The following is a 26,286-nucleotide window of genomic DNA, read 5'->3' as shown; positions in this document are numbered from 1 at the left end:
CTCATAAGGTGCACACTGGGACTATTAAATTCTCACGAGTGTGTATGTGGGAGACCAACTGATTAAAAGATGCACTGAGTTATTCACTGGGTCAGATTGCTTCATTAACTCCCCTTTTGGAAAAAATGAGGCTGTATTTTCCACAAGCCTTTTTATCCATGGGACGGAGGACTCTAAGAGGGATGGACCCTCGAGGGAGTCAGGACCTGGAAAATCTCAGTCTTGTGTTTTAAATCAGGACTGCAGATCAGCTCCACGTCAGATAAAAAACTGGAGAGAGTGGTTAGCATTAGCTTCTGTTTATTTCAGAAGGTTGCTTGTTAGCTTGTGAAATTGATCTATTTATGTTTTTTTTAATACAATTCCAGTGAATATAATTACTACAAGGTGTAGTACTCCAGTGGAGCAGCAGTAAAATACACTAACCCAATACATTTTTGTCACGCCACATCAATGCCTGACCATAAATGCTCATTTAACTGGAAGAGCACATATTCTTCAAAATCTTCAAAATCATGTAGAATGCCTCCCCAGAAGGGTACAGGATGTTCTAGGTGTAAAGGACCAATGGTTTTGTTATGGAGGTGTAAAGTGTATCCATGTTAGAAAGCTAATACTAAGTAGGATGATGAGTCTTTAGCTCCAGAACATCTTTAATCCTGCTTAGATGGAATGAAAGAGGTGCATCTACATGAGGGTTATAATGTTTAAATCTGATAATAAGGTGATCGTAAAAGACTCATGGCTTCATTCTTTTATGAATTAAAACTTCTGAATAACTCAGTGTTTATGAGGGTTTATTATTCTGAAATATTAAGTAAGAAAATCATTAGGAACAAGTGCCACAGGGTATACTGAGGCTCCTACGATACTTGTGGGCTGTTTTACAATCACGCTAAACAATTACTGCTTTCATCCAGCCTTTTCATTGTACCATTATGATTTAAAAACTTGTGGAAGCCTCCCCAGAAGAGTACAGGATGTTCTAGGTGTAAAGGACCAATGGTTTTGTTATGGAAGTGTAAAGTGTATCCATGTTAGAAAGCTAATAATAAGCAGGATGAGCCTTTAGCTCCAGAACATCTTTAGTCCTGCTTAGATGGAATGAAGGAGGTGCATCTACATGAGGGTTATAATGTTTAAATCTGATCATGTGGAGAATGTAAAAGACTCATGGCTTCATTCTTTTGTGAATTAAAACACTTCTAAATAACTACAGCAGTGTTTATGAAGATATTTGTGGGCTGTTTTACAGTCATGCTAAACAATCATTGAAGCTACTGCTTTCATCCAGACGTTTCATCCTACTATTATGGTTTAAAAACTTGTGGAACGCCTCCCCAGAAGAGTACAGGATGTTCTAGGTGTAAAGGGATCATGGTTTTGTAATGGAATGAAGTTTAAAGTAAATACTAAATAAAAAAAAGTAATGTTCGAAAGCTAATAAGAAGCAGGATGAGCCTTTAGCTCCAGAACGTCTTTAATCCTGCTTAGATGGAATGAAGGAGGTGGATCGACATGAGGGTTATAATGTTTACATCTGATAATGTGAAGAACATCTTTCATGAATCAAAACACTTCTAAGTAACTGTAGCATTGTTTATAAGGGGTTTATTATTTTGTAATATCCAGTAAGAAAATTATCAGGAACCGAGTAAAGAGGTTTTACAATCATGCTAAACTATCATTGGAGCTACTGCTGTCATCCAGACGTTTCATCCTACCATTATGGTTCCACCTGAACTTGTCAGTAGATTAAAAGCATGTTTCAGCATCTTTCTGACAGAAATCCATCTGTATCTAGGACACAACAGTAAACGTTGACTCATAACTTTTTCCATTGCTCAGGGGTTCAGGTTTTGTCCTCCTTACAATCCAGGCATGAAAAAATCTTCATTCTGTTATTCTGCTCAATCTCTCAATCTTACACACACACACACACACACACACACTCTCTGACAGACAGACTGAGATCGTCATGCTGTGTGTACCAGTCATCCGTAACTACAGCAGTGAGGACTGGTTGCTATGTAAACATCCAGACACATCCCACAATACAGGAGTCTGGATAACGAACAACTGGCAACCTCTGCACTGAGCAAACTGGAGCCTGGTGCAATTTCAGCAGTTTTACATCATTATTATACGTCACACTGCCAACAGAATCTGAAACGAATGTTTCTAATGACCAAAAAAATCCATTATTTTGCAAAAGACGAGGTTGCCTAAAGAAAATTACAGTCTCTGAATGTTAGTATTTCGTTTCATTATATGATCAACCTCTTTTTTATAGTCAGGGTTGTGCTGGGTCCAGTTCTACTGGGAAACACTAAGTGCAAGGCATGAATACACTGGACAGGACACATGACCATTTCTTAGAATCAGAATCAGAATATCTTTATTGTCATTATAGCAGGTATAACGAAATTAAGGTGCAATACTCTACAGTGTTACAAACAATACATTTAAAAGACTAGAATTTACAAAGATTTACCAAAAATTTGCATTTACAAAATTTTACAAAATTACAATAACAACAATAACACACAAATAGACCTTCTGTCAGTAACAAGCTGGTGGAATTGCACATTGCCCTTTGTAAACATTGTAAACATTACCCCTAAAATTGCACAGTCCCATGTGTTTAGTGAAATGAATTAGTGAAATCCCCTTATATAGAGGTATTTAGGGTTTGTACTGTTTGTCCTTGTTTTGATAGTTTTATACTGTATGCCTGACGGTAACAACTCAAACAGATGGTGGCCGGGGTGAGACTTGTCCATAACGATTTTGTGGGCTCTATGAAGCCAACAAGACCTGTGTAGTTATCCTAGTGTAGTCTGAGGGGTCGAACATCAAGCTTAATCAACAGTAGTTTCCAAACTTGTGTTACATGGACTAAGATCTCTCCTGATTCACTATATCATAGTTGCATTGAAAAATGTTCTTTTTGTACTGACTGGCTATTCTCTCCTTAATTCTGACACAAGGTAATGAACCAAGACCCATCATGGCTTTTAACGAGTGAATTTTGGTTGATCCTCCTTTTATACCTAATCATGATTCCCTCACCTGTTAGCAATTCCCTTGCTTATAGTGAAATGATTCAAAACAGTGTATGCCAACGGTGCTATCTGCCAGCCAGGTGTCCAAACAGGCATGACTGGCTATGTTTGGAAGTTGTGTGTAGATGTCTGAACAGCCTAGCCATTAGAAGGTGCATTTGCGAGTGCACTCTCAGTGCTGAGGCAAAGCCAGATAAAATAACTTCCTACCAAAGCACCCACGTGGTGCTGCGGGATATTCCACTAGCTCACCAGCGCCGAACACCCTGCTTCGAATCTAGGTTCTGCTAACCGGTCGGCTGGGCACCATCCACGGGCACAATTGGCAGTGCCTGCGGTAGACACAAATTGGCCACCGAGTCTGCTGGGTGGGGAAATGACCGGACTAAGTGGGTGGGGTCTTCAAACACTGTGCAAGGACCCTGGTTAGCAGACCGAGGTGCCTGTGCAGAAGCATGGGCCTAAAGAAGGGGTCCACTAAGACTCGCATCGCACGCATCAGAGGGCAAGCGAACAGCAATATACCCTCCTGTTTGTGTGTCTGCCCTGTGATGGACTGGCACCCTGTCCAGGTTGTTTCTGTGTGCCTTGTGCCCATTGACATTTTTGGCATTTAGCAGAGCTTTTATCTAAAGCGACTTACAACTGAGATCAAATACAATGCAAGCAATTGAGGGTTAAGGGCCTTGCTCAGGGGCCCAACACTGATGGGGCTTGTACCAGTAGTCTTCAGATTACTAGTCTAGTACCTAGTACCTTAACTACTAAGCTATTACTACCACTACCTGTGTGCGTGTGTCTGTGTTTGTGAGTCTGCCCTGAGATGAACAGGAACCCCGTCCAGGGTGTTTCTGTTTGCCTTGTGCCCATTGAGAGCTGGGATAAGCTACAGCACACCCCACAACCCAGATTAAGATTTAGCAGACACTTTTATCTAAAGCGATTTACAACTGAGATTAACTATAATACAAGCAATTGAAGGTAAAGGGCTTTGCTTTAGGGGCCCAACACTGATGGGACTTATACCTGTAGCCTTCAGATTACAGATTACTACCCTAAGTACTGAGCTATCACAACCACTCTCTCTCTCTCTCTCTCTGTCTTTCGTCTTACTTTTATTTCAAGTGTGTGTGTGTGTGTGTGTGTGTGATGGTTTGGACCGTCTCCCCCACTTTAGTGCCACGGCTCACGTTACAGCAGTTGCGCAACGCTCCAGCAGGACGCAATATTCCGACCCGCACACACACACACACACACACACACACACACACTGAATCAGCACTATAGATCATTTTTTCCCCCAACATTTATCGCACTCCAAGGTTGCATAACGATCCATCTATACAACATCCAGCACATTAGTACATTCAGTCTGGAGTGCAAACGGAAAACTGAGGATTTTTAAACGCGGTACAAAAGCTTGATGCTGTTCGATGGTCTTGTTTGACTGCCAGACTAAACAAACACAAGCTGCTTCGGTTTCGCAACCTAGATTCATTCAGTGTTTGGGGTCATAGTCCCGACAACAGTCGATTCCCAGTTAGGTCACTTACTGGACGTACTGGACTTTATTTTATGCATGCAAATGAGAGAAGATCAGGAAAAAAGGGTGGGGGGGTCAAACGAAAATTCATTTATCATCTGTTTTACCACTGCTTTATCCTGCTCAGGGTCGTGGTGGGTCTGATGCATTGGGCGAAAGGCAGGAAACCAAACATAAGCACTGCTAGGGATTCGAACCCTGGATCCCAGCGGTAAAGGTAAATTACCACTGTGCAACCCAAGCACTTAATAGGCTTATGCCAACAGTTAATAATAATTTTAATGACAAATTCACACCTCAAGTCATGTGGCACCAGACCTCACAGTAAATTTGAGAGTCCTGGTTACATGTCTAGATTAATACGAGCGTATAAGCTGATGCGCAATTTGCGCAATGAATGCATTAGTGTGGACAAGTATAGCACATATACATCAAAACCTGTTTTTTTTAAACAGTCAAATGTTAATTTACACTTTAAGTAGTAATGCATAATCAATTACTACTTAGAATGTGTAGATCTGCTTAGAGCATGATGCCAGTAGTCATATTCCAATATTCCTGCTACATATGGAAGTGCGTCAATTACATTGTATGACCTCCAAAGCCCAGTTCTAGCTGGTTTAGACCAGTTCTAGCTAATACATTTCTGTTAACTGTGGAATCTTCTACTGTACTACAAAATCACTGATGGGAGTATAAAGGATGATTATATTATTTCCGTCTTATCGCATTTGCAGGGTTTCTATGTGAGACTGTTGGTGTGATCCCTTTCTGCAGGGGGTTTCATCAAATGTTTTTCCACCACACCATCGTATGCCAGAATAATGTAGACATGACAAAATATGCCAAACAGTAGAGTTTTTAAATTTGTTTATGTGGATCAGCATTTGGCAAATTTAGCACTAAATCAGATCATTTGCATACTAACAATACAACAATTGTAATAGGTGTAATAAATCAATTTTATAAAGAAAATTTCCAACTGTAGCAACAGTTTTGGGAGACATCATATAGAGTGGTGTATAGGACAACACCACTGGACTCTGGAGCAATGGAAACGTGTTCTGTGGAGTGACGAACTGCACTTCTCTATCTGGCATTCTGATGGATGAGACTGGGTTTGGTGAATGCCAGGAGAACGTTTCCTTCCTAACTGCCACATGTAAAGTTCTATGGACGAGGAATAAGGCTATGGGGTTGTTTTTCAGGGGTTAGCTTAGGCCCCTTAGTACCAGAAAAGGGAATCTTAATGCTTCAGCAAACCAATACCACTAAGCAAGGTCTATAAAGCCTTGGTCAGGTGAGTTTGGGGTGTACCTCAACCCCATCAAACAACTGAGATGAACTTGAATGAAAATAGTGAGCCAGACCCTCTCGTCCAACATCAGTGTAAATAAATGAGCAAAAATCCCCACAGACACTTCAAAATCTTCTAAAAAGCCTTCCCTACATTTTACATTTTCAGCAGACACTTTAATCCAAAGCAACTTACATGATGATCAATTGAGGGTTAAGGGCCTTGCTCAGGGACCCAACAGTGGCAACTTGGTGGTGGCGGGGCTTGAACCAACATTCTGTTCACTAGTCCATAGGAATGTAACGATACACTCTACCCCGCGATGCGATTCATGATACTGGGTTCACGATACAATTTTTTCCTGATTTTTTAAACAAATTAAAGACAAATTATGACAAAGTTTCCTTTTATTATTTCTCTTTAAAAAATAAAATAAAATACTGTATTTGTGCTTATCTTTTATTTATCTAAATAATGAATGCCCTTTTATTTCTAAGGTAGGAACAAACTATGCAAAACAATGCTGCACATTTCCCTTTTTGTGTAAAAAAAGACTGAAAAGAAATTTTAAAACAAACCCCACATTAAATAAATAAATTAATAATACAAATAAAGAAAGTATCCTTACATAAACAAATTTGGCTGGAAAATTCTGAACCTGTCAACCCTGTAGTGACGTCAACCAGGTGAATAGCGCCAGTGCCCTCTGCTATTTAAAGTGAATATTGATTCATTTTACATGTAAACCGATTTGAATCGTTACGCATGTGGTGTCTTGTGGTGCATCGTTACATCCCTACTAGTCCAGTATCTTAACCACTGAGCTATCACTGCCCTGTTATAGGTACAAAGAGGGGACTAACCCTGTATTATGTATTTAGAACAGAATATTATAAAAGCTTCTGTGTTGTGTAGGTGTAGCGTGTAGGCGTCTCAATACTTTTGTCCATATAGTATCTGTTCATGCAGAGCAGACTGAACCTGATTAGTCAAAGTGCGAGCCCTCACAGTCTGACGCAGGACTGCCTCAGCACTCCATGTGGGATGAATCACTGGCCAAAATGTTTATACAGCAAATTAGATCAGGGTCAAGTGTTGGATTTTCGAAATCAAGTGAAATCAGGACCTCTATTTTGCTGTTTAGAACTTCAGCGGGGGAGGGGAGGGTGGATCTTTCTTGGATTTTAAGTGTCAACAACATCTGATCTGGGTAAATCCAGTTTAAGCTCTGATTCACCAGGAAACAAGATTAAATTTCAGGTCAGACGGATCTACCAACAAGTCTCACATAGGACGCAGGTGAGGAGGGAATGGGCCTTCCCTAAACTGTTGCTACAAAGTTGGAAGCATATACTTACCTTTATGTAATTTATTACACTTGTTAGCAATTGCTGTGGCTGAAACACATGAATTCAAAAACTAGACGAGGTGCCCCAGTAATTTTGTCCATGCAGTGTATTTGAAATAGATTCTAAATAAAAGATCAGGACTGTCAGCACTTTTCCTAATGTGCAATAACACAGCAGTTTGTGTTGGTGATGGGAGGGGACTGGGAAATTCCCAACACAGGGCGATATGTGATGACCTGACAAAACCGGATGCTGCCAATATGAGATCAACACATGAACCCACACGGCGCAGTCGAACCTATTAAAGAACTGATGATTAATTTATGAAGTCAGAGTTCACCACCAAGTATTTCACCAAGAACTGTATATATAGTCTATCATGTTTACTACAACCATTCAACCATTCATTCAAAAAGTTGGGACAGTAGGAAAATGTAAGCAAAAACAGACAGCAATTTTTTTTTTCTTTTAGAGTCAGGTAAACACTTTATAAAGACAAAATATTGTTTTAATAAATCAACTTTATTTTTATATTCTCATTCAAAAAAATGTGTCTGCAACACGTTCCAAAAGAATTAGGTCAGGGGTTTTGTTTACTGTGTTTTACATTGCCTTTTCTTCAAACAGTGTTCAATGTTTTATGAAAGTGGATTTTTCCCCCATTCTTGCTTAATATAATGCATCAGCTGCTGAAGCATGGTGGCGGCAGCATCATGCTATGGGGTGCTTATCAGCGGTGGGGACAGGAAATATAGGGAATTACAGGAATGTACACGGATCAGCCTTCAATGGACCGGACTCTCCTACAGAGCAGGTATTATTTGGATGGTGGGTCATTCTCAGCACTGCACTGACACTGACATGGTGGTGGTGTGTTAGTGTGTGTTGTGCTATTATGAGTGGATCAGACACAGCAGCGCTGCTGGAGTTTTTAAACACCTCACTGTCACCGCTGGACTGAGAATAGTCCACCAACCAAAAATATCCAGCCAACAGCGCCCCATGGGCAGCTTCCTGTGACCACTGATGAAGGTCTAGAAGATGACCAACTCAAACAGCAGCAATAGATGAACGATCGTCTCTGACTTTACATCTACAAGGTGGACCAACTAGGTAGGAGTGTCTAATAGAGTGGACAGTGAGTGGACACGGTATATAAAAACTCTAGCAGTGCTGCTGTGTCTGATCCACTCATACCAGCACAACACACACTAACACATTACCACCATGTCAGTGTCACTGCAGTGCTGAGAATGATCCACCACCTAAATAATATCTGCTCTGTGGTGGTCCTGACAATTAAAGAACAGCATGAAAGCAGGCTAAAAAAAAAGTATGGAGAGAAACAGATGGACTACAGTCAGTAATTGTAGAACTACAATTCATGGGCAGCCAAGGCTCATTGATGCGGGGATCGTGGGGAGAGAAGGCTGGCCCATGTGGTTTGATCCAACGACGAGCTACTGTAGATCAAATTGCTGAAGAAGTTAATGCTGGTTCTGATAGGAAGGTGTCAGAATACACTGAGCATCACAGTTGCAGGGCTGTTTTGGCAGCAAAAGAGGGACCAACACAATATTAGGAAGGTGGTCATAATGTTATGTATTAGCATGTATTTTTTCTTACAGTGTTTAAAGTTAATAAGGTAAAAAGTTAAATATCTCTTGTTCTATCCTACTGTCCAAACTTTTCTGGAATTAGGTTTGTAATATTACAAATTGTTGTACAAGCTAGTAGATTTTTACATTCGGTGTACATACACATATAAAGTCTTTCTAGCGGCGGTCTCTAAACTCCCTCATCGCTTCAGCAATAAAATCCAACCTGCCAGTTCTAACCATGACCTCAGACAGAAGCACAGACGCTCCTGAACGTTTCAACACAGTACTGATCTCTCTCAGCCTGAAAGACGACCTTTATTCTCCTTCTTATGAAGCATGAAACCGAGCAAGACCACAAAACCTCTCTGAGCCGCTGGTAATAAAATATCAATCACTGCCACCGTGTGTGTGTAAGGAAGAGTCTTTATGTGTCATGTTAAAGCAGGTTCTCTCAGGACTGGGTTATGGGTGCTGAGAGAGGAGTAATGAGGAAAACAGCTCTACCTGCTGAGACCACGCTGCAGGACACCAGGAGCACGACAAATACAGAAGGGCGTGTGGGAGCCATCACAATCCGGCTGCTGGGTATGAAAGTCCTGGTATGGTTTCTTTAAACCTTCACACAGAAATGATACCTGAAAAACAGACAGAGGATTTATTAATATTATATTTCTTCACTTTGTAACCTAAGTTTGGCAACACAGTGGAGTTACAGTGAAATAAAACTAAATGAAATAAACTGAACTAAATTTATCTGAATTGAACTGAATGGAAAAAATTAAATGAAACTGAGTTGGACTAAGTTAAAACAATTTCATTACATGAAATCAAACAGAATTAAATCCCAAATTAAACGGAACTTAATGAAAGTGAATTTAATTTTAGTTAAATCAACTGAGGTGAATAAATTAACATTTACATTTGCAGCATTTAGCAGCCGCTTTTATCCAAAGCAAGTTACAATTATGTCTATACACAATTTGAGCAATTATGGGTTATGCTTAGGGGTCCAATAGTGGCAACTTTGTGGTGGTGAGACTTGAATCGGCAGCCTTCTTATTAGTCCAGTATCTTCACCACAGAGCTACCACTAAATCAAACTGAGTGGAAGTAACCTAAAACAAAAATCAAATCAATCAAATCAACCAACCAAATACAAGAAGTGAAAATGTGTCTGATTTTTTGTTTTATTTAATTTTATTTTAATTTTTATCACTTCTTTATCCTGGTAGGAGTCTTGATGGGTCCTGTTTCCCTGGAAACACTGGACACAATGCAGGCATACACCCTAAATAGGACGCCAATTTATCGCGACACCTCAGGTACCCCAGGCATAACCAATCATGTCTGTTTGAAGACGCACGAGCAGCCGATAGCACCATAGGGAATTCAAACCATGAATGGCAGCAGTAGTAGGCTGGTGTTATTTACCACTGTGCCACCTGAGTGCAATTGTATAAAATGAATTCATTTATTCATTCATTGTATGTTTTACCACCAGTTTATCCTATTTAGGGTCACTGTGGGTCTGATTAATTGAGCGAAGGCAGGAAACACCCCGGACAGGTCAGACACACACATACACATTCACACAAATACACTCACACTTCGGTTTTTGGTCACCCAATTAACCTGACTGCTGGTCTTTAAAGTCAGAGCACCTGGAGGAAACCCACACTCTAAACCCACTCCACACAGAACGGACCCTGGCCAGGATTCTAACTTATGTCCTTTTTGCTGTAAGTCGACATTGGTACACATTATGCCACTGTGTCTCCTTGTACAAATGTCATTAAATACAATAGTAATTTAATTATTTATCAATCATTTCTACAAACACTCCATCAACATCCATCAAGAAATTCCTTCGTTTAACTCCGTTCCTCTTAGACTACATTCCTCTGAAGGAAACAACACTGGACAGTGAAAATCAAGTGCGTTCCACCTACAACACTCACTCAGTCATGTTGACACTGTGTTCAGGCAAAGTGATCGTCCAACTTTCAGTTTTTCACTTAGTCGTTAGCTGTGTGTTATGAGTGTGTGTGAAGACATTCCAAAACAGGGATGAGGATCACTGAAAACATGTAGTACATGGCAGAAACATCTGGAAACTGGAAGTTGACAACATTTCCAGTCCTAATAAGTGGCATCAAAGCCAGGATAGTTCGCTAATGCTTTCACCAGCAACACACCAAGCGACTGGGAGAGGAAACAGGGAGAGGAAATCCAATACGTATGGCAAATGTTGGCGGATGATGGTGACTAAATGGATCTCAGAATCTCTGTATTGGTCAGGACTATTACCACACACACAGCACATGATGAGGTTATCCCAGGAACACCAGCACAACTGGAACACATTCTGAAAGGCGTTCTGCTTTATTGCAGGCATTACACAGTCACTCACACATCTGGTCAATTGATAGTAGCCAGTTAACCTATTTACACGTTTCTATCTGTAGGTGTCAGTGTAGAAGCTATAGCCATAGAGCTATGCATAGCTATGTGCCTGTCAGTCAAAGTAACAGAGCTATAGCATCTGTGCCTTTCAGTCCAGTGAGAAAGATATAGCCTATGTGCCTGACAGTCCCAGTGATAAAGGTACGACATCTGTACCTGTCAGTTCAAGAGAGAGGTAAAGCCTATGTGTCAGTACGTCCCAGTATCTATAGACTATAACTATAGTCTCTGTGCTCGTCAGTCCCAGTAACAGAGCTATAGTCTCTGTGCTTGTCAGTCCCAGTAACAGAGCTATAGTTTCTGTGCTTGTCAGTCCCAGTAACAGAGCTATAGACCCTGTGCTCGTCAGTCCCAGAAAAAAAGACTATTTTCTTTGTGCCTGTCAGACCCAGTAACAGAGCTATAGGCTCTCTTTGCTTGTCAGTCACAGTAACAGAGCTATAGTCTCTCTGCTTGTCAGTCCCAGTAATAGCGCTATAGTCTCTGTGCTTGCCAGTCCCAGTAACAGAGCTATAGTCTCTGTGCTCATCAGTCCCAGCAACAGAGCTATAGTCTCTGTACTCGTCAGTCCCAGTAACAGAGCTATAGTCTCTCTGCTTGTCAGTCACAGTAAGAGAGCTATAGTCTCTGTGCTTGTCAGTCCCAGTAACAGTGCTGTAGTCTCTGTGCTCGTCAGTCCCAGCAACAGAGCTATAGTCTCTGTACTCGTCAGTCCCAGTAACAGTGCTGTAGTCTCTGTGCTCGTCAGTCCCAGTAACAGAACTATAGTCTCTCTGCTTGTCAGTCACAGTAAGAGAGCTATAGTCTCTGTGCTTGTCAGTCCCTGTAACAGTGCTGTAGTCTCTCTGCTTGTCAGTCACAGTAACAGCGCTCTGTGTGTCTCTGTGTTCAGCAGTCCCAGTGAGAGAGCTATAGTCTTTGTACTTGTCAGTCTCAGAGTGGGGTACAAACACTGTGCCTGTCAGTCCCAAAATCTGTCAATGAAAAAGGTATTGCATTTATGCCTGTCAATCCCAGAGGAATATATGGCATGGCGTCTATGCCTGTCAGTCCCAGTGAGGGTGGTATGGCATCTGTATCTGACAAAACCAATTGTTTAATTCTTGAACCCCTAACACTGATCCCTCTGTTACAAAAACACTACAGTATATTCATTACATTTCTTTTCACCATTCGCTTTATCAGGGTCAGAGTTAGTGCGCCACTTGGTGGGCTTGAGGTGCCTCTCTTGGGTTGTGGAAACTATCAGGTTCTGCAGGTTCCCTGTCTTTACTTTTTCAGAGCCTTTAATATTGTGACATCCGGTTCTCAGTTCTGCGCTATACAGGATCTATCCACTTTCTCCACTGCGGGTTACAGTTGGTCTTGTTTCTATTAATTTGGCCAGTGAGAAGCAGCATGTCCTGTTACAATTCTACATTCCTTTGATGTAAAATTATACCTGAATAAAAAAGCATGTTATTAATTTAAATCTGATACAGGAATTAATGTGCATCAGAATGGTCTCAGCTCTGTCTCTGACCACAGTTCCTACCTTATTCAGCCGCATGATCAGGTTGTGTACTGAACCAGATGGCAGTCAGTGGTCCTCCTACACCACAGTGTAGTGCGGAGGAACTCACAGCTACTTATTACCCTCAGTCTGGGGTCTGCTGCCTTGGCTTTCTTAATGAAATTTCCAGCCGGCTGCTCTGTGTGTTACGGCACCGCAGCTCTCCACATGGGCGAGAGTTAGAGAGTAAAAGCAGTGAGAGGTTTAGAGAGAGTCACGCGAGGTGATTCTGATCTCAGATGATACAGTTTAACTTGATTACATTTAATCACAAACTACACCACGTGATCACATGCACCGGTGTTAGTGGTATTAGCATATCTGCCACTTTCTCTACCTTTTTTTGTTCTTTATATATTTAAAATCTATTCTACTCTTATATTAAAAGTGTGCAGAAAAATCCTTAAAAATCCCCAAAATAATTAAAATTGAATTCCAGCGCCCAGGTGGCGCAGCGGAATATTCCGCTAGCACACCAGCGCCGAGATTTTGAACTCTGTCACCGGTCGGCTGTGCGCCATCTAGCATAATTGGCAGTGCCTGCAGCAGACACATTTCTGCTAGGACTGACCGGACTATGTGGGTGGGGTCTTCAAACGCTTTGTAAGGACCCTGATTAGCAGATAGAGAGGCGCCTGTGCAGAATGCACAGGTGAAAAAGGGTTCCACTAAAGGCTGCACGCGGGTCGTCGGAGGTGTGAGCAGCAATATACCCACCTCAACTGCAATCAGGGATCCCCCAGCAGCAAAATGGGAGAAAATGCATAAATAAAATAGAAAAATAAAATAAAATAAAATTGAATTCCAATCAAAATGTTTTAATGTGTATTGGGGTAAACAAAAGACTTTATTTTATTTATTTTACTGTCACAGATTGTGGCTTTCCAATATTAAAAAAGTAATTAAATTTTTTTTGCATTGTGTTAAAGCAAAAGATAAAGCCTCCAATAAAGGGTCTTCAACTACCACCCCGCAGCCAACATCCTGCCCATAAGGCTGCTTCATACGGACCCTCGCAGCAGAACTACTTTCACTGAGCAAAAAGTGAAAGTGATGCAGCCAAGTTTCTGGTAGCAAACACTGAACAATATGTGCTTACACTGCTGTATGTGTATGCGGCTAATATTAAGTCTTGATATTCACTTTTCCACTGCAATATGCTAACGTGTAATAATTAAATAATATAAAGAAAATTATTTCATTTCCAACTTAGCAGCAACAGTTTATATTAAGTTCTTTTCTGCTCCTGAAAGACTGCCACCCTGTACACAAAGCTCTATAAAGATATGAAGTAGGCTGCGCTCAGGTGGCGCAGCGGCGAAAACACACGCTGCCGGCTGAGGCTGAGCGGCCACATTAACAACGATTGGCCTGTTGTTCAAATAGGGGCGGGATTAAGCCGGATGGAATCTCTCTCTCAGACTAATGCGATTACGACCTCTGCTGGCTGGTTGGTGGCGCCTGCATGGAGATGGGAAAGGAGTGCGGTAGAGGGTGTGGCTCTCCGTACACAGCACTGTACTGCACTGCACTCATCAAGTGTAGGTGATAAGATGTTCGATTGCTGGGCACGTGTCGAAGGGGGCATGGAGCAGCCTCGTCCTCCCCAATCAGAAGCAGGGACCAGCATTAGTGAGAGGATGATAAACGGGCAGAAATTGGATGCGCTAAAGTTGGAGAAAAGGGGGGGGAGCTCAGTTTAAAGAATCTCCAGTGCACAGAGCTCTGACCTCAGCCCCACTGAACAGCTTTGGAATTAACTGGAACATCAGTTGAGGCTTTCTCAACAAACATCAGTGCCCAGCCATACAAATGTTCTTTTGAATGGAGGTCACTCTATTATAATACCTTTTGTTTTAAAAATGTGATGTCCAGCAAACTCATGGTCAGGAGTCCTAGAGAGAGTCTCAAGAAAGAAAGACCTACTGAATTTTCAAAAGGGCATGTGGAGGACCTCTATAAAATAGTAAGTAGAAGTATTTTGGCATGAGATCAAAGCAGAATGTGGTGCACAAACAGAGCAGCACATTGGCATAGCAGGTAAGGGTGGGTGCTGCAGACATCAGGGGACCAAGGTTCAAATCTTGCATCAGGTTACTTCCATAAGCAAGTCCCAAACAAAAACATCTATATTTTTATACATATATTGTTCTCTGGGTGGGGACGAGAGTTTTTTGTTCTTTTACAGTACAGGAGAACATGTTAAAATTCTTATCCATGGTAATTCCAGCATTACTGAACAGAGATCAGGTTTTAAAACGCATTATTTTAGGCTGTAGATTTGCTGACAATAGGCAGTGCTGACCGGGAGCTTCTGTATGAACTCCGGTTTCCTGTGATTGTGAACGAGGAGAGTCACACTTGCGCCCCTGACTTTCATCAAACACACCCCGCCAAGAAGATGAAATATTTCACTCCTGCTGCTCTCTGCATGTGAACCATGTGTGCTGAAGTAGTTTGTGTGTGTGTGTGTTACATGCTTATGCTGTATGTGTGTGTGTGTTGTATGAGTATGTGTGTGTGCTGTATGAGTTTGTGTGTGTATGTGTTCTATGTCTATGCTGTATGTGTGTGTGTGTGTGCTGTATGAGTTTGTGTGTGTATGTGTTCTATGTCTATGATGTATGGGTGTGTGTGCTGTATAAGTGTGTGTTTGTGTGTTGTATGTATATGTTGTATATGTGCGGTATGTGTATGTGTGTGTGTGTGTGCATATGTGTGCTTTATAAGTGTGTTTGTGTGCTATATACGTGTGTGCTGTATTAGTATATGATTTAGTGCTGTGAGTGTGTGTGTGTGCTGTTTTTGTGTGTTTGTGTGTTATATGTATGTATGCATGTGTGTTATATGTATATGTTGTATATGTTCTGTGTGTGTTGTAGGTATGCTGTGTGTGTTCATATCTATGTTGCATGTGTGTGAGTGCTGTGTGAGTGCTGTATGAGTGTGTGTGTGTGTGGTGTGTGCTGTATAAGTGTGTGTGTGTGTGTGTGTGTGTGTGTGTGTTTATATCTAAGCTGCATGTGTGTGCTATATGTGTGTGTGTGTGTTTCTGACTAAGCTGCATGTGTGTGCTGTATAAGTGTGTGTTTTTCTATCTAAGCTGCATGTGTGTGCTGTATAAGTGTGTGTTCATATCTATGCTGCATGTGTGTGAGTGCTGTATGAGTGTGTGTGTGTGTGTGTTTCAATCTAAGCTGCATGTGTGTGCTGTATGTGTGTGTGTGTGTTTCTGTCTAAGCTGCATGTGTGTGCTGTATAAGTGTGTTTCTATCTAAGCTGCATGTGTGTGAGTGCTGTATGAGTGTGTGGTGTGTGTGTGTGTGTGTGTGTTTCAATCAAAGCTGCATGTGTGTGCTGTTTAAGTGTGTGTTCATATCTATGCTGCATGTGTGTGAGTGCTGTATGAGTGTGTGTGTGTGTTTCAATCTAAGCTGCATGTGTGTGCTGTATGTGTGTGTGTGTGTTTCTGTCTAAGCTGCATGTGTGTGCTGTATAAGTGTGTTTCTATCTAAGCTGCATGTGTGTGAGTGCTGTATGAGTGTGTGGTGTGTGTGTGTGTGTGTGTTTCAATCTAAGCTGCATGTGTGTGCTGTTTAAGTGTGTGTGTTCATATCTATGCTGCATGTGTGTGAGTGCTGTATGAGTGTGAGTGTGTGTGTGGTGTGTGGGTGTGTGTGTGCTGTATAAGTGTGTGTGTGTGTTTCTATCTAAGCTGAATGTGTGTGCTGTATAAGTGTGTGTGTTCATATCTATGCTGCATGTGTGTGAGTGCTGTATGAGTGTGTGTGTGTGTGTGGTGTGTGTGCTGTATAAGTGTGTGTGTCTGTTTATATCTCAGCTGCATGTGTGTGCTGTATAAGTGTGTGTGCTGTATGAGTGTGTGTGTGTGTGCCATATGTGTGTGGGTGACCGCGGGCACAAATCAAGAGCAGAGGGCGGTGACCCAAGACAGGAGGGCTGGAGGTGCGGTATTTGTGGAGATCCTCCAAAACGACTTGGCGAATTCAGCAGCTGGCATGGCGTGTGAATGGTTCTTTGTTTCTGCAGCTGTTTGAGAGGAGAGGAGGCTTTACCTTCAGCCTCCATACCGCAGAGAAGAGAGAGTGAGTGGGTGAGAGAATCAGAGAGAAACCGACCGTGTGAGAAACAGCAGAGAGGCCAGAGACACAGCAACATTTAGGAGCTTAGCTAAAGCTATCTGACTAGCATTGTATGTGGATGTAATTGACTCTGGTGCATTAATTCACAAACTCTTCACTTAAATGTTTGCTAGCCCACCATCACTAAAATCTGGGTTCAAATCTTAGCGCTGCACTTAGCCGGCCGGGAATCTACACTGATCAGCCGTAACATTAAAACCACCTCCTTGTTTCTACACTCACTGTCTATTTTATCAGCTCCACTTACCATATAGATGCACTTTGTAGTTCTACAATTACTGACTGTAGTCCATCTGTTTCTCTGCATGCTTTGTTAGCCCCCTTTCATGCTGTTCTTCAATGGTCAGGACCCCCACAGGACCACTACAGAGCAGGTATTATTTAGGTGGTGGATCATTCTCAGCACTGCAGTGACACTGACATGGTGGTGGTGTGTTAGTGTGTGTTGTGCTGGTATGAGTGGATAAAACACAGCAGCGCTAATTGAGTTTTTAAACACCTCCTGTCACTGTTCGATATCCAGCCAACAGCGCCCCGTGGGCAGGGTCCTGTGACCACTGATGAAGGTCTAGAAGATGACCAACTCAAACAGCAGCAATAGATGAGCGATCGCCTCTGACTTTACATCTACAAGGTGGACCAACTAGGTAGAAGTGTCTAATACAGTGAGTGGACACTGTGTTTAAAAACTCCATCAGCGCTGCTGTGTCTGATCCACTCATACCAGCACAACACACACTAACACACCACCACCATGTCAGTGTCACTGCAGTGCTGAGAATGATCCACCAACTAAATAATACCTGCTCTGTGGTGGTCCTGTGGGGGTCCTGATGATTAAAGAACAGCATGAAAGCAGGCTAAAAAAAGGTATGGAGAGAAACGGATGGACTACAGTCAGTAATTGTAGAACTACAAAGTGCTTCTATATGGTAAGTGGAGCTGAAAAAATGGACAGTGAGTGTAGAAACAAGGAGGTGGTTTTAATGTTATGGCTGATCAGTGTATAATGTGCTAGTAAAATAAACAATAAAAATTACAAGTGGAATCACAGTATAATACAATACAGTAAATGTAAAGTGCAGTGTGGCAGTATAGTGGCAGGGATATAAACAACAGGTCAGTTCTAGTTATTAATGAGTTTGATGGCATTTGATGCATGCTTGTGTAGTGCCTGCCAGAGGGCAGGAGGTTAAAAAGTTTGTATCCAGGATGTGAGGAGTCTGTGATTATTTTTTCTGTCCGGTTCCTGGTTCTTGTTGTGTATAATTCTTTAGGGGTGGGCAAGGGAGCACCGATGATTTTCTCTGCTCCTCCACAACTCTTTGCAGTCTGCATCTGTCCTGTTTTGTGACTGATCCAAACCATACTGTGATAGATGTGCCCAGGATCATATCAGCTAAAGTACTCCAGTACCCAGAATTACTTGAGAAAAGGGTATACGGCTGTTGCCTGGGTTCAAACTAGGGCTGGGTATCGCCACCAATTTCCTGGATCGATTCGATTCCGATTCACCAGGTCCCGATTCGATTCGATCTTCAATTTTCGATTTTCGATTCGATTTTCGATCCAATTTCGATTCAACACATTTAGGCATATTTGAGTTACATTAACAGGTTTTGTTTACATATGTACAGATGTTCAGAGAACGAATGTGATAATTGTACAAAGAACACTCATTATTAAAAATATTTGTGTATTTTGTTTACATAAATAATTAATCCAAAACAGAAAACAGTAACATTCAACAGCCAGGTGTATGTTTACATTACATTTACAATGTTGTAGCATGTCAGACAAATGAAATAATAATAAAAAATGAATGTTACTGTTTTCTTCCATTTGTCTGACATGCTACAACATTGTAAATGTAATGTAAACATACACCTGGCTGTTGTACAGCTTATGCCAAGTTTACACTACACGACACTCATTTTAACACGTGGTCACTGTAATGTTCACACTACACGACTGATCGGCGATGGGGAGTTTTACACTACACCATCCATCACCAGGGGGAATCACAGGCGAGCTTCTCTGGTCTCCAAAACTACGTTTTGTCACGAAAACACACGTGAGAAGTGATGAAAGGTTTAATGATACCACGTCCAAACATGCACATCAACAAGTAGCGAGCGATCAAAGTTTGTGCGCTGATGAAATAAATGAATCTGAGTGGATTTGGCAACACGAGCAGCATGGATCGTTCTGTAGTGAGTTGGAGGTTAATAAATATTTTGTTTTGTAGAGAACGATCTCGCGTGTGCTGATGTATTCTGATAGAAACTATATTGCGCTCCACCACCTGTTTCCAACCTCTCCCCTGTGTTTCCCCTCGCTGTTTCTCACATTGATTGAGAGCCGAGTTTTGATCGCAGAGCGAACACCGAGTTCCTCCCGAATCCAGAGCCGAGCGAAAATCAGTGCAAAAAGTTGTGTAGTGGTCATAACTTGAGCTTCTGCCATGCTAAACTGATGTGCAGGTCAGATCTCGTTGCATGAAAAAACAGTGGCTGGTCACGCGAAATTAAAGGGGGTAACAATAGTAATAGATTTCCGTGTGCACCGTAAAAAGGGGCGTATTTAAAAAAATCGATCTCGCATTTATATGAATCGATATCGGATCGTTCAAATAAAGATCGATTAAAATCGAAAAATCGATTTTATAAACCCACCCCTAGTTCAAACTATCAAACCTCTGAACAACAGAGCAAACACTTTTTACTGATCCACTGGAAAGAAGGTCATTTCTAAATTCAGGTCATCTTTTCTGGTCTGAATGTGCAGAAGGTAGCTTAACCTGAACAAAGTGCCACTTGGCGTTTACGTCAGTGAGCTGCAGTGTGACTGAATGTGACGTTTATAAGTGCGGATGTGCTGGTTTGACTAAAGGAAATCTCAGAGTCTCGGCTGTGAGCTGAGCCACGTGTTGATCTGGGACACATGGGGGACAAACTGAAAGGTTAGCTACACTTAAACACATTTAAGCGCCAAACAGGCTGACCATCACTGACAAAACTGACCTCTCGCTCATGCAATCACACACACACACACACACACACACACACTAACACACAACACACACACAACATCTGTACAGAAAAGAGCCACTAGAGACAACGAGACCACAAAGCATACACAAATAAGCTGTTTAACACGTGGAACATCTGTGTGTGTGTGTGTGTGTGTGTGTGTGACCTCTCTTTATGAGTCACTGCACACACACCTATACACACATATACACAGAGCATAAACACACTCCTCTCTTTTTGAATCATCAATCACTGAAACAGAACAGAGAAATTAAGGCTAAAAGAAAAACACCAGTGATCGACCTGCTAATCTTTCAAGCTACAACCAGCAAGTCAGGTTTGCTTTAGCACCCTCTCTCACCATCTCGCTGCATCTACATCTCACTCCAAGGCTGTAAATATACATTGGGGAGGACACATCCACCAATACTGAGATATGCTCAAAATGCCCCCCTCCCACATACAGGTCCTTCTCAAAAAATTAGCATATTGTGATAAAGTTCATTATTTTCCATAATGTAATGATAAAAATTAAACTTTCATATATTTTAGATTCATTGCACACCAACTGAAATATTTCAGGTCTTTTATTGTTTTAATACTGATGATTTTGGCATACAGCTCATGAAAACCCAAAATTCTCAAAAAATTAGCATATTTCATCCAACCAATAAAAGAAAAGTGTTTTTAATACAAAAAAAGTCAACCTTCAAATAATTATGTTCAGTTATGCACTCAATACTTGGTCGGGAATCCTTTTGCAGAAATGACTGCTTCAATGCGGCGTGGCATGGAGGCAATCAGCCTGTGGCACTGCTGAGGTGTTATGGAGGCCCAGGATGCTTCGATAGCGGCCTTAAGCTCATCCAGAGTGTTGGGTCTTGTGTCTCTCAACTTTCTCTTCACAATATCCCACAGATTCTCTATGGGGTTCAGGTCAGGAGAGTTGGCAGGCCAATTGAGCACAGTAATACCATGGTCAGTAAACCATTCAACAGTGGTTTTGGCACTGTGAGCAGGTGCCAGGTCGTGCTGAAAAATGAAATCTTCATCTCCATAAAGCTTTTCAGCAGATGGAAGCATGAAGTGCTCCAAAATCTCCTGATAGCTAGCTGCATTGACCCTGCCCTTGATAAAACACAGTGGACCAACACCAGCAGCTGACATGGCACCCCAGACCATCACTGACTGTGGGTACTTGACACTGGACTTCAGGCATTTTGGCATTTCCTTCTCCCCAGTCTTCCTCCAGACTCTGGCACCTTGATTTCCGAATGACATGCAAAATTTGCTTTCATCCGAAAACAGTACTTTGGACCACTGAGCAACAGTCCAGTGCTGCTTCTCTGTAGCCCAGGTCAGGCGCTTCTGCCGCTGTTTCTGGTTCAAAAGTGGCTTGACCTGGGGAATGCGGCACCTGTAGCCCATTTCCTGCACACGCCTGTGCACGGTGGCTCTGGATGTTTCTACTCCAGACTCAGTCCACTGCTTCCGCAGGTCCCCCAAGGTCTGGAATCGGCCCTTCTCCACAATCTTCCTCAGGGTCCGGTCACCTCTTCTCGTTGTGCAGCGTTTTCTGCCACACTTTTTCCTTCCCACAGACTTCCCACTGAGGTGCCTTGATACAGCACTCTGGGAACAGCCTATTCGTTCAGAAATTTCTTTCTGTGTCTTACCCTCTTGCTTGAGGGTGTCAATGATGGCCTTCTGGACAGCAGTCAGGTCGGCAGTCTTACCCATGATTGCAGTTTTGAGTAATGAACCAGGCTGGGAGTTTTTAAAAGCCTCAGGAATCTTTTGCAGGTGTTTAGAGTTAATTCGTTGATTCAGATGATTAGGTTAATAGCTCGTTTAGAGAACCTTTTCATGATATGCTAATTTTTTGAGATAGGAATTTTGGGTTTTCATGAGCTGTATGCCAAAATCATCAGTATTAAAACAATAAAAGACCTGAAATATTTCAGTTGGTGTGCAATGAATCTAAAATATATGAAAGTTTAATTTTTATCATTACATTATGGAAAATAATGAACTTTATCACAATATGCTAATTTTTTGAGAAGGACCTGTACTGATGTACAAAATATAAACAAACATATTCCACTCACTAGCTTTGCGTAATGTTAGGATCCATCTGTGCTTCCATCAGTTATTGATATAGCAGTAATGTTTTAAAATGGCATGACCCCCTCCCTGTGCAGAATTTGGTGGATCTGCCCCTTTCCCCATGTTCAATTCATTGCTACGGCCTTGTCTCATTCTCATTTTTGGTAATTTTTACACTTGGTCCTAATTTCAGGTCCAACACAGGATTGATTTTGAGGATGTTCTTAAAAAGGTCATCATCACCGCAGAATGTACACAGTGCAGTTCACACCCAAGCTTGCTTATCTCGAACCCCAGACGCTTGTTTCTGGGCAAACCAGAGGGAAGTGACAATGAACACACCCAGTTTTTATGTCACACACACACACACACACACACTAAAGTTTTACTGTCATTATTACCTACATAAAATATTACTGTCACTGTTACCATTTTTATTACTGTTTGCACTGTTAATTTTTATTTTAACATATCTGTAACTATTTCATATATATTGTACTATTTATTGTTTTTTATTTTATTTTATTTTTATTTATTTATTTTTATTCTTTTTCTAAAACTTGTAACTAAGCTTTGGCAATACGAATGTCCTTATTTGTCATGCCGATAAAGCTTCCTTTGAATTGAATGTACCTAACAGACTCTGGTCTGGAACAAAATGTGCAAGTGTAAATGCACCTTCAGACACTGAGGTTACACGGTAATGCTACAGGATGCTGTGTGTTATTGTCATCCTGATACTGGCCTTTGACTGAAAGTCTACAGAGCTCAGAAATTAAAATCAGATAATTCAGGAATGTCACTTGGAGCCCTCGTTGGCAAATTTCAGTCTCAAGATCATCTTTAAAATCAATTGTCTGAAAGTACAAAGAACATGGGACAGTTGTTTTACTGCCAATGTAGGACCAGAAACCCCAGACTGAACCTCGTTACAGATGTTTGCCACACAACATCCATGCTTACCAAGGAAAACCACAGACTAGCCTAAGCTCCCTCTGACACACATAAAGCAATCAAGCTTTTCTTTTCACCAGCCAGTGACAGATTTCTACAACTTCACACATCCTTCCACTCTGTGTGCCAGCACAATGTTATATTATTATTATACGCTCTGTGATGTGAGTTATAACTGTCACTTACTGGCTCGCTTTAAAACATAATGCCGAACATGTTGTGAATAAAAAGATCAGGAATACGACTATTTCGTATTTCATAATCAGATCAAACGTTTCTGGTTAAAAATGCAGAAATTAGAAGAAATGCACCACAGGCTCACAAGTCACTGAAATGCAAAACATTGGCATCTTGTTAAAGCAGGTAAAATTCCTATTACTCATTCAGCTTCATCAACATTCTGATTTGTGTAGCATCACCACAACGATTTCAGACAAGCAGCACTTCCTATAGAATATTAGTCTACACCACATTGTCTAAGTCACATAGTGTTTGCAAAAAATACTGCACAGTGCAAAACTCTGTGGGCTACAAAAGCAAATTAATGAGTTCATTAAAAAAGTTTCTGTGGTGTAAGCCAACAAAAAGGATTATTTTGGTAATATACAGAGCTGAGAAAAGAGCAGCAAGTGCGACCTAATGTGTCTAATTTGATTTTAGCATCACTACACAGATAACTCTCAGTATCTCAAGATTCATCTTTTTACAGTGCATGCCAGCATAAAGCAAAATTAAAACAAAAAAACATCATACAAATAAAACAGAAACTATTAGCAATATTAACCTATTAACCCTTATTATTAACCTATTAACTATTAACCCTTTTCTGGTTTTAATGATCATCGCTCTAGTCCGAAGTCTGAAAATATTCTGAGCTCTAATTACATTATATCACAACACAGATACCAAACCATGCTTCACTTATTACTTTATATCAATATTTTACCTTATTAACCAGGTATGTCACTTAGTAGTTTACTTAAAAACCTCACTCACTTACTTTCTTAACCGCTTATCTAATTAGGGTTGCGGGGGTGTGCTGGAGCCTATCCCAGCTTTTCAATGGGCACAAGGCACACAGCAACACCATGGACGGGGTGCCAGTCCATCGCAAGGCAGACACACATACACACACCCGTTCACCTGTAGGGCAATTCAGAGTCTCCAATTAACCTGACTGCATGTTTTTGGACTGTGGGAGGAAACTGGATCTCCCGGAGGAAAACATGCAAACTCCACACAGAAAGGACCCGGACCGCTCCGCCTGGGGCTCGGACCCAGAACCTTCTTGCTGTGAGGCGACAGTGCTACCCACTGAGCCACCATGCCCTACTTAAGAACCTAATGATGAAAAGTAGCCAAACTGAAAATGAAGATCAAGAAATCCAGTGGTTCTTGTTAAATATGCAAACGTGTCCATTTATTTTCTGATAGTGTCTCATTCAAGAACTGAAATAGTTAGTTGTTGTTTTTAATTTGCAAAAATGTGGACTAATTTCTTTTAAAATGGACTGATTGATTGATTAAATTATATATTGATTAATTCAATTATATAAAGATCAGATGTAAAACGTGTATCAGTAAATGGGACAAAAAAAATTTTTCTGTGTCCAAAGCCATCAAGCCATCTTACTTAAAAAAAACAACACACATATTCCAAACCATGCTTTACTTACTACATTATATTGACTCGTCTCATTAATATCTTACACTTAAATAATTTAATATTTACAGTCACATCTTTGCTTACTTTAAAACCACTAAGACTAAACCACTAGGGCAGTTGTAGCTTGTGGTTAAGGTACTGGACTAGTAAGCAAAAGGTTGCTGGTTCAAACTTCACCACTGCCAGGTTGCCACTGTTGGGCCACTGTTGGGCCAGGTTGCAAGGCTCCTAACCCCCAATTGCTTAGACTGTATAATGTAAGTCGCTTTGGATAAAAGTGTCTGCTAAATGCTGTAAATGTAAATGTAAAATAGTCCCAAACTTGCACTGGATTAAAAAGATAAAAAAGAGACTAGATTTCCCAAGTGTTGTCTAATCAGGTCAAATTTCTTTGGAGGATGCAAACATGTGCATCTCTCTTTTTAGGTTAAATGAATGTTTGGATGATCATGCCAAGAACTTTCTGATCTGTGTAGCATCACTAGACAAACACCACACTATGCCTTATTTACTGTAACATAACAGTATTTTTTACCATATGCTTGGAAAGGCAAGATATTCAAAACAAAAAAACTGTATATTGCCAAACTTGCTCTGGATTCAAGTTCTGCGTAAATGTCAAATCCACAAACGCAGCCCTGCAGGCGCAGAGCCATCTACAACATGAAGATCCCGGACCACAGCTATACATACTTCTTCTTCATCTACTACAGTATATACGAGCATGCAAAACACAGTTCCACCACTGTAAAGCATCTAACACACCTAACCAGCATTTAGATAAGAATAAGAAACACACGAACGTACCAGCCCGTCTCCACAGTGCGAGCGAACTTCTCCGGCTGTAGCAGAAGTTATGCAGCGCAGGATCGAACCCGAGAATTAGTGTTCCCCTTCAGAATAAACACTCCTTATCAAGCGCACATGAAGATCCTGCAGTCCCGGTTCACTTAAGTAATGAGATGTAACACGAGCTGAACACATTTCAGCATAATAAAGTGACTAAGATCTCCCAAAAAGTTTTAAATAGTCACAGCGGCTCGCACGTACCGAGCTCCATCCAGCAGAGGCGGAGATTGTGGGTGGGTGGGTGGGATTCAGCCCCGGGCCCTGCTGTCAAAACAGACTCTCCAAGAACCGATTCTTTTTTAGACTCCTCAGAGGTGTGTCAAAATAATCCAGAATCAACCATGCTTTGGTGCAGTATATGGCCGAAAGTATTTGGACACCGGACCTTGGGCTTGATGGACACACCATTGTAAACACACATTTTACTGTATTAAAACAGAGTGATCTTTAAGTGATATTTTCAGCTATAACAACTGCCACTCTTCTGAGAAGGCTTCTCACAACACTTTGAAGTACGTCTGTGGGAATTTGTGCCTCTTCAATCAAAGGAATATTTGAATATTTGAATTTGGTTCAAATGTCTCAGTTGATGATCCAGTTGATCAGTTGATGATCCAGTGGTGTGAGGTCAGGGCTCTGTGCAGGA

General features: G+C 41.3%; 1 protein-coding gene across 1 annotated transcript in view; it reads right to left on the bottom strand.

Annotated features, from left to right (window-relative positions):
- tgfbr3 (transforming growth factor, beta receptor III) overlaps positions 1–25,837 on the bottom strand; it is a 131,562-nt gene extending 105,725 nt beyond the window's left edge. The window contains exons 1-2 of the mRNA XM_062997317.1: positions 25,599–25,837; positions 9,360–9,490 (exon numbers count right to left, since the gene is read on the bottom strand). Of these exons, the coding sequence (XP_062853387.1) occupies positions 9,360–9,423 (64 nt within the window). The 5' untranslated portion in view covers positions 9,424–9,490; positions 25,599–25,837. The remainder of the gene's footprint in view (positions 1–9,359; positions 9,491–25,598) is intronic.
- Between the last annotated feature and the right edge of the window lie 449 nt (positions 25,838–26,286).

The sequence above is a fragment of the Trichomycterus rosablanca genome, chromosome 6, assembly GCF_030014385.1.
Source record: "Trichomycterus rosablanca isolate fTriRos1 chromosome 6, fTriRos1.hap1, whole genome shotgun sequence".
In the NCBI taxonomy this organism is placed as follows: Eukaryota; Metazoa; Chordata; class Actinopteri; order Siluriformes; family Trichomycteridae; genus Trichomycterus; species Trichomycterus rosablanca.
Note: the sequence above shows the minus strand (reverse complement) of the source record. Positions and strands in the feature narration are given on the sequence as shown.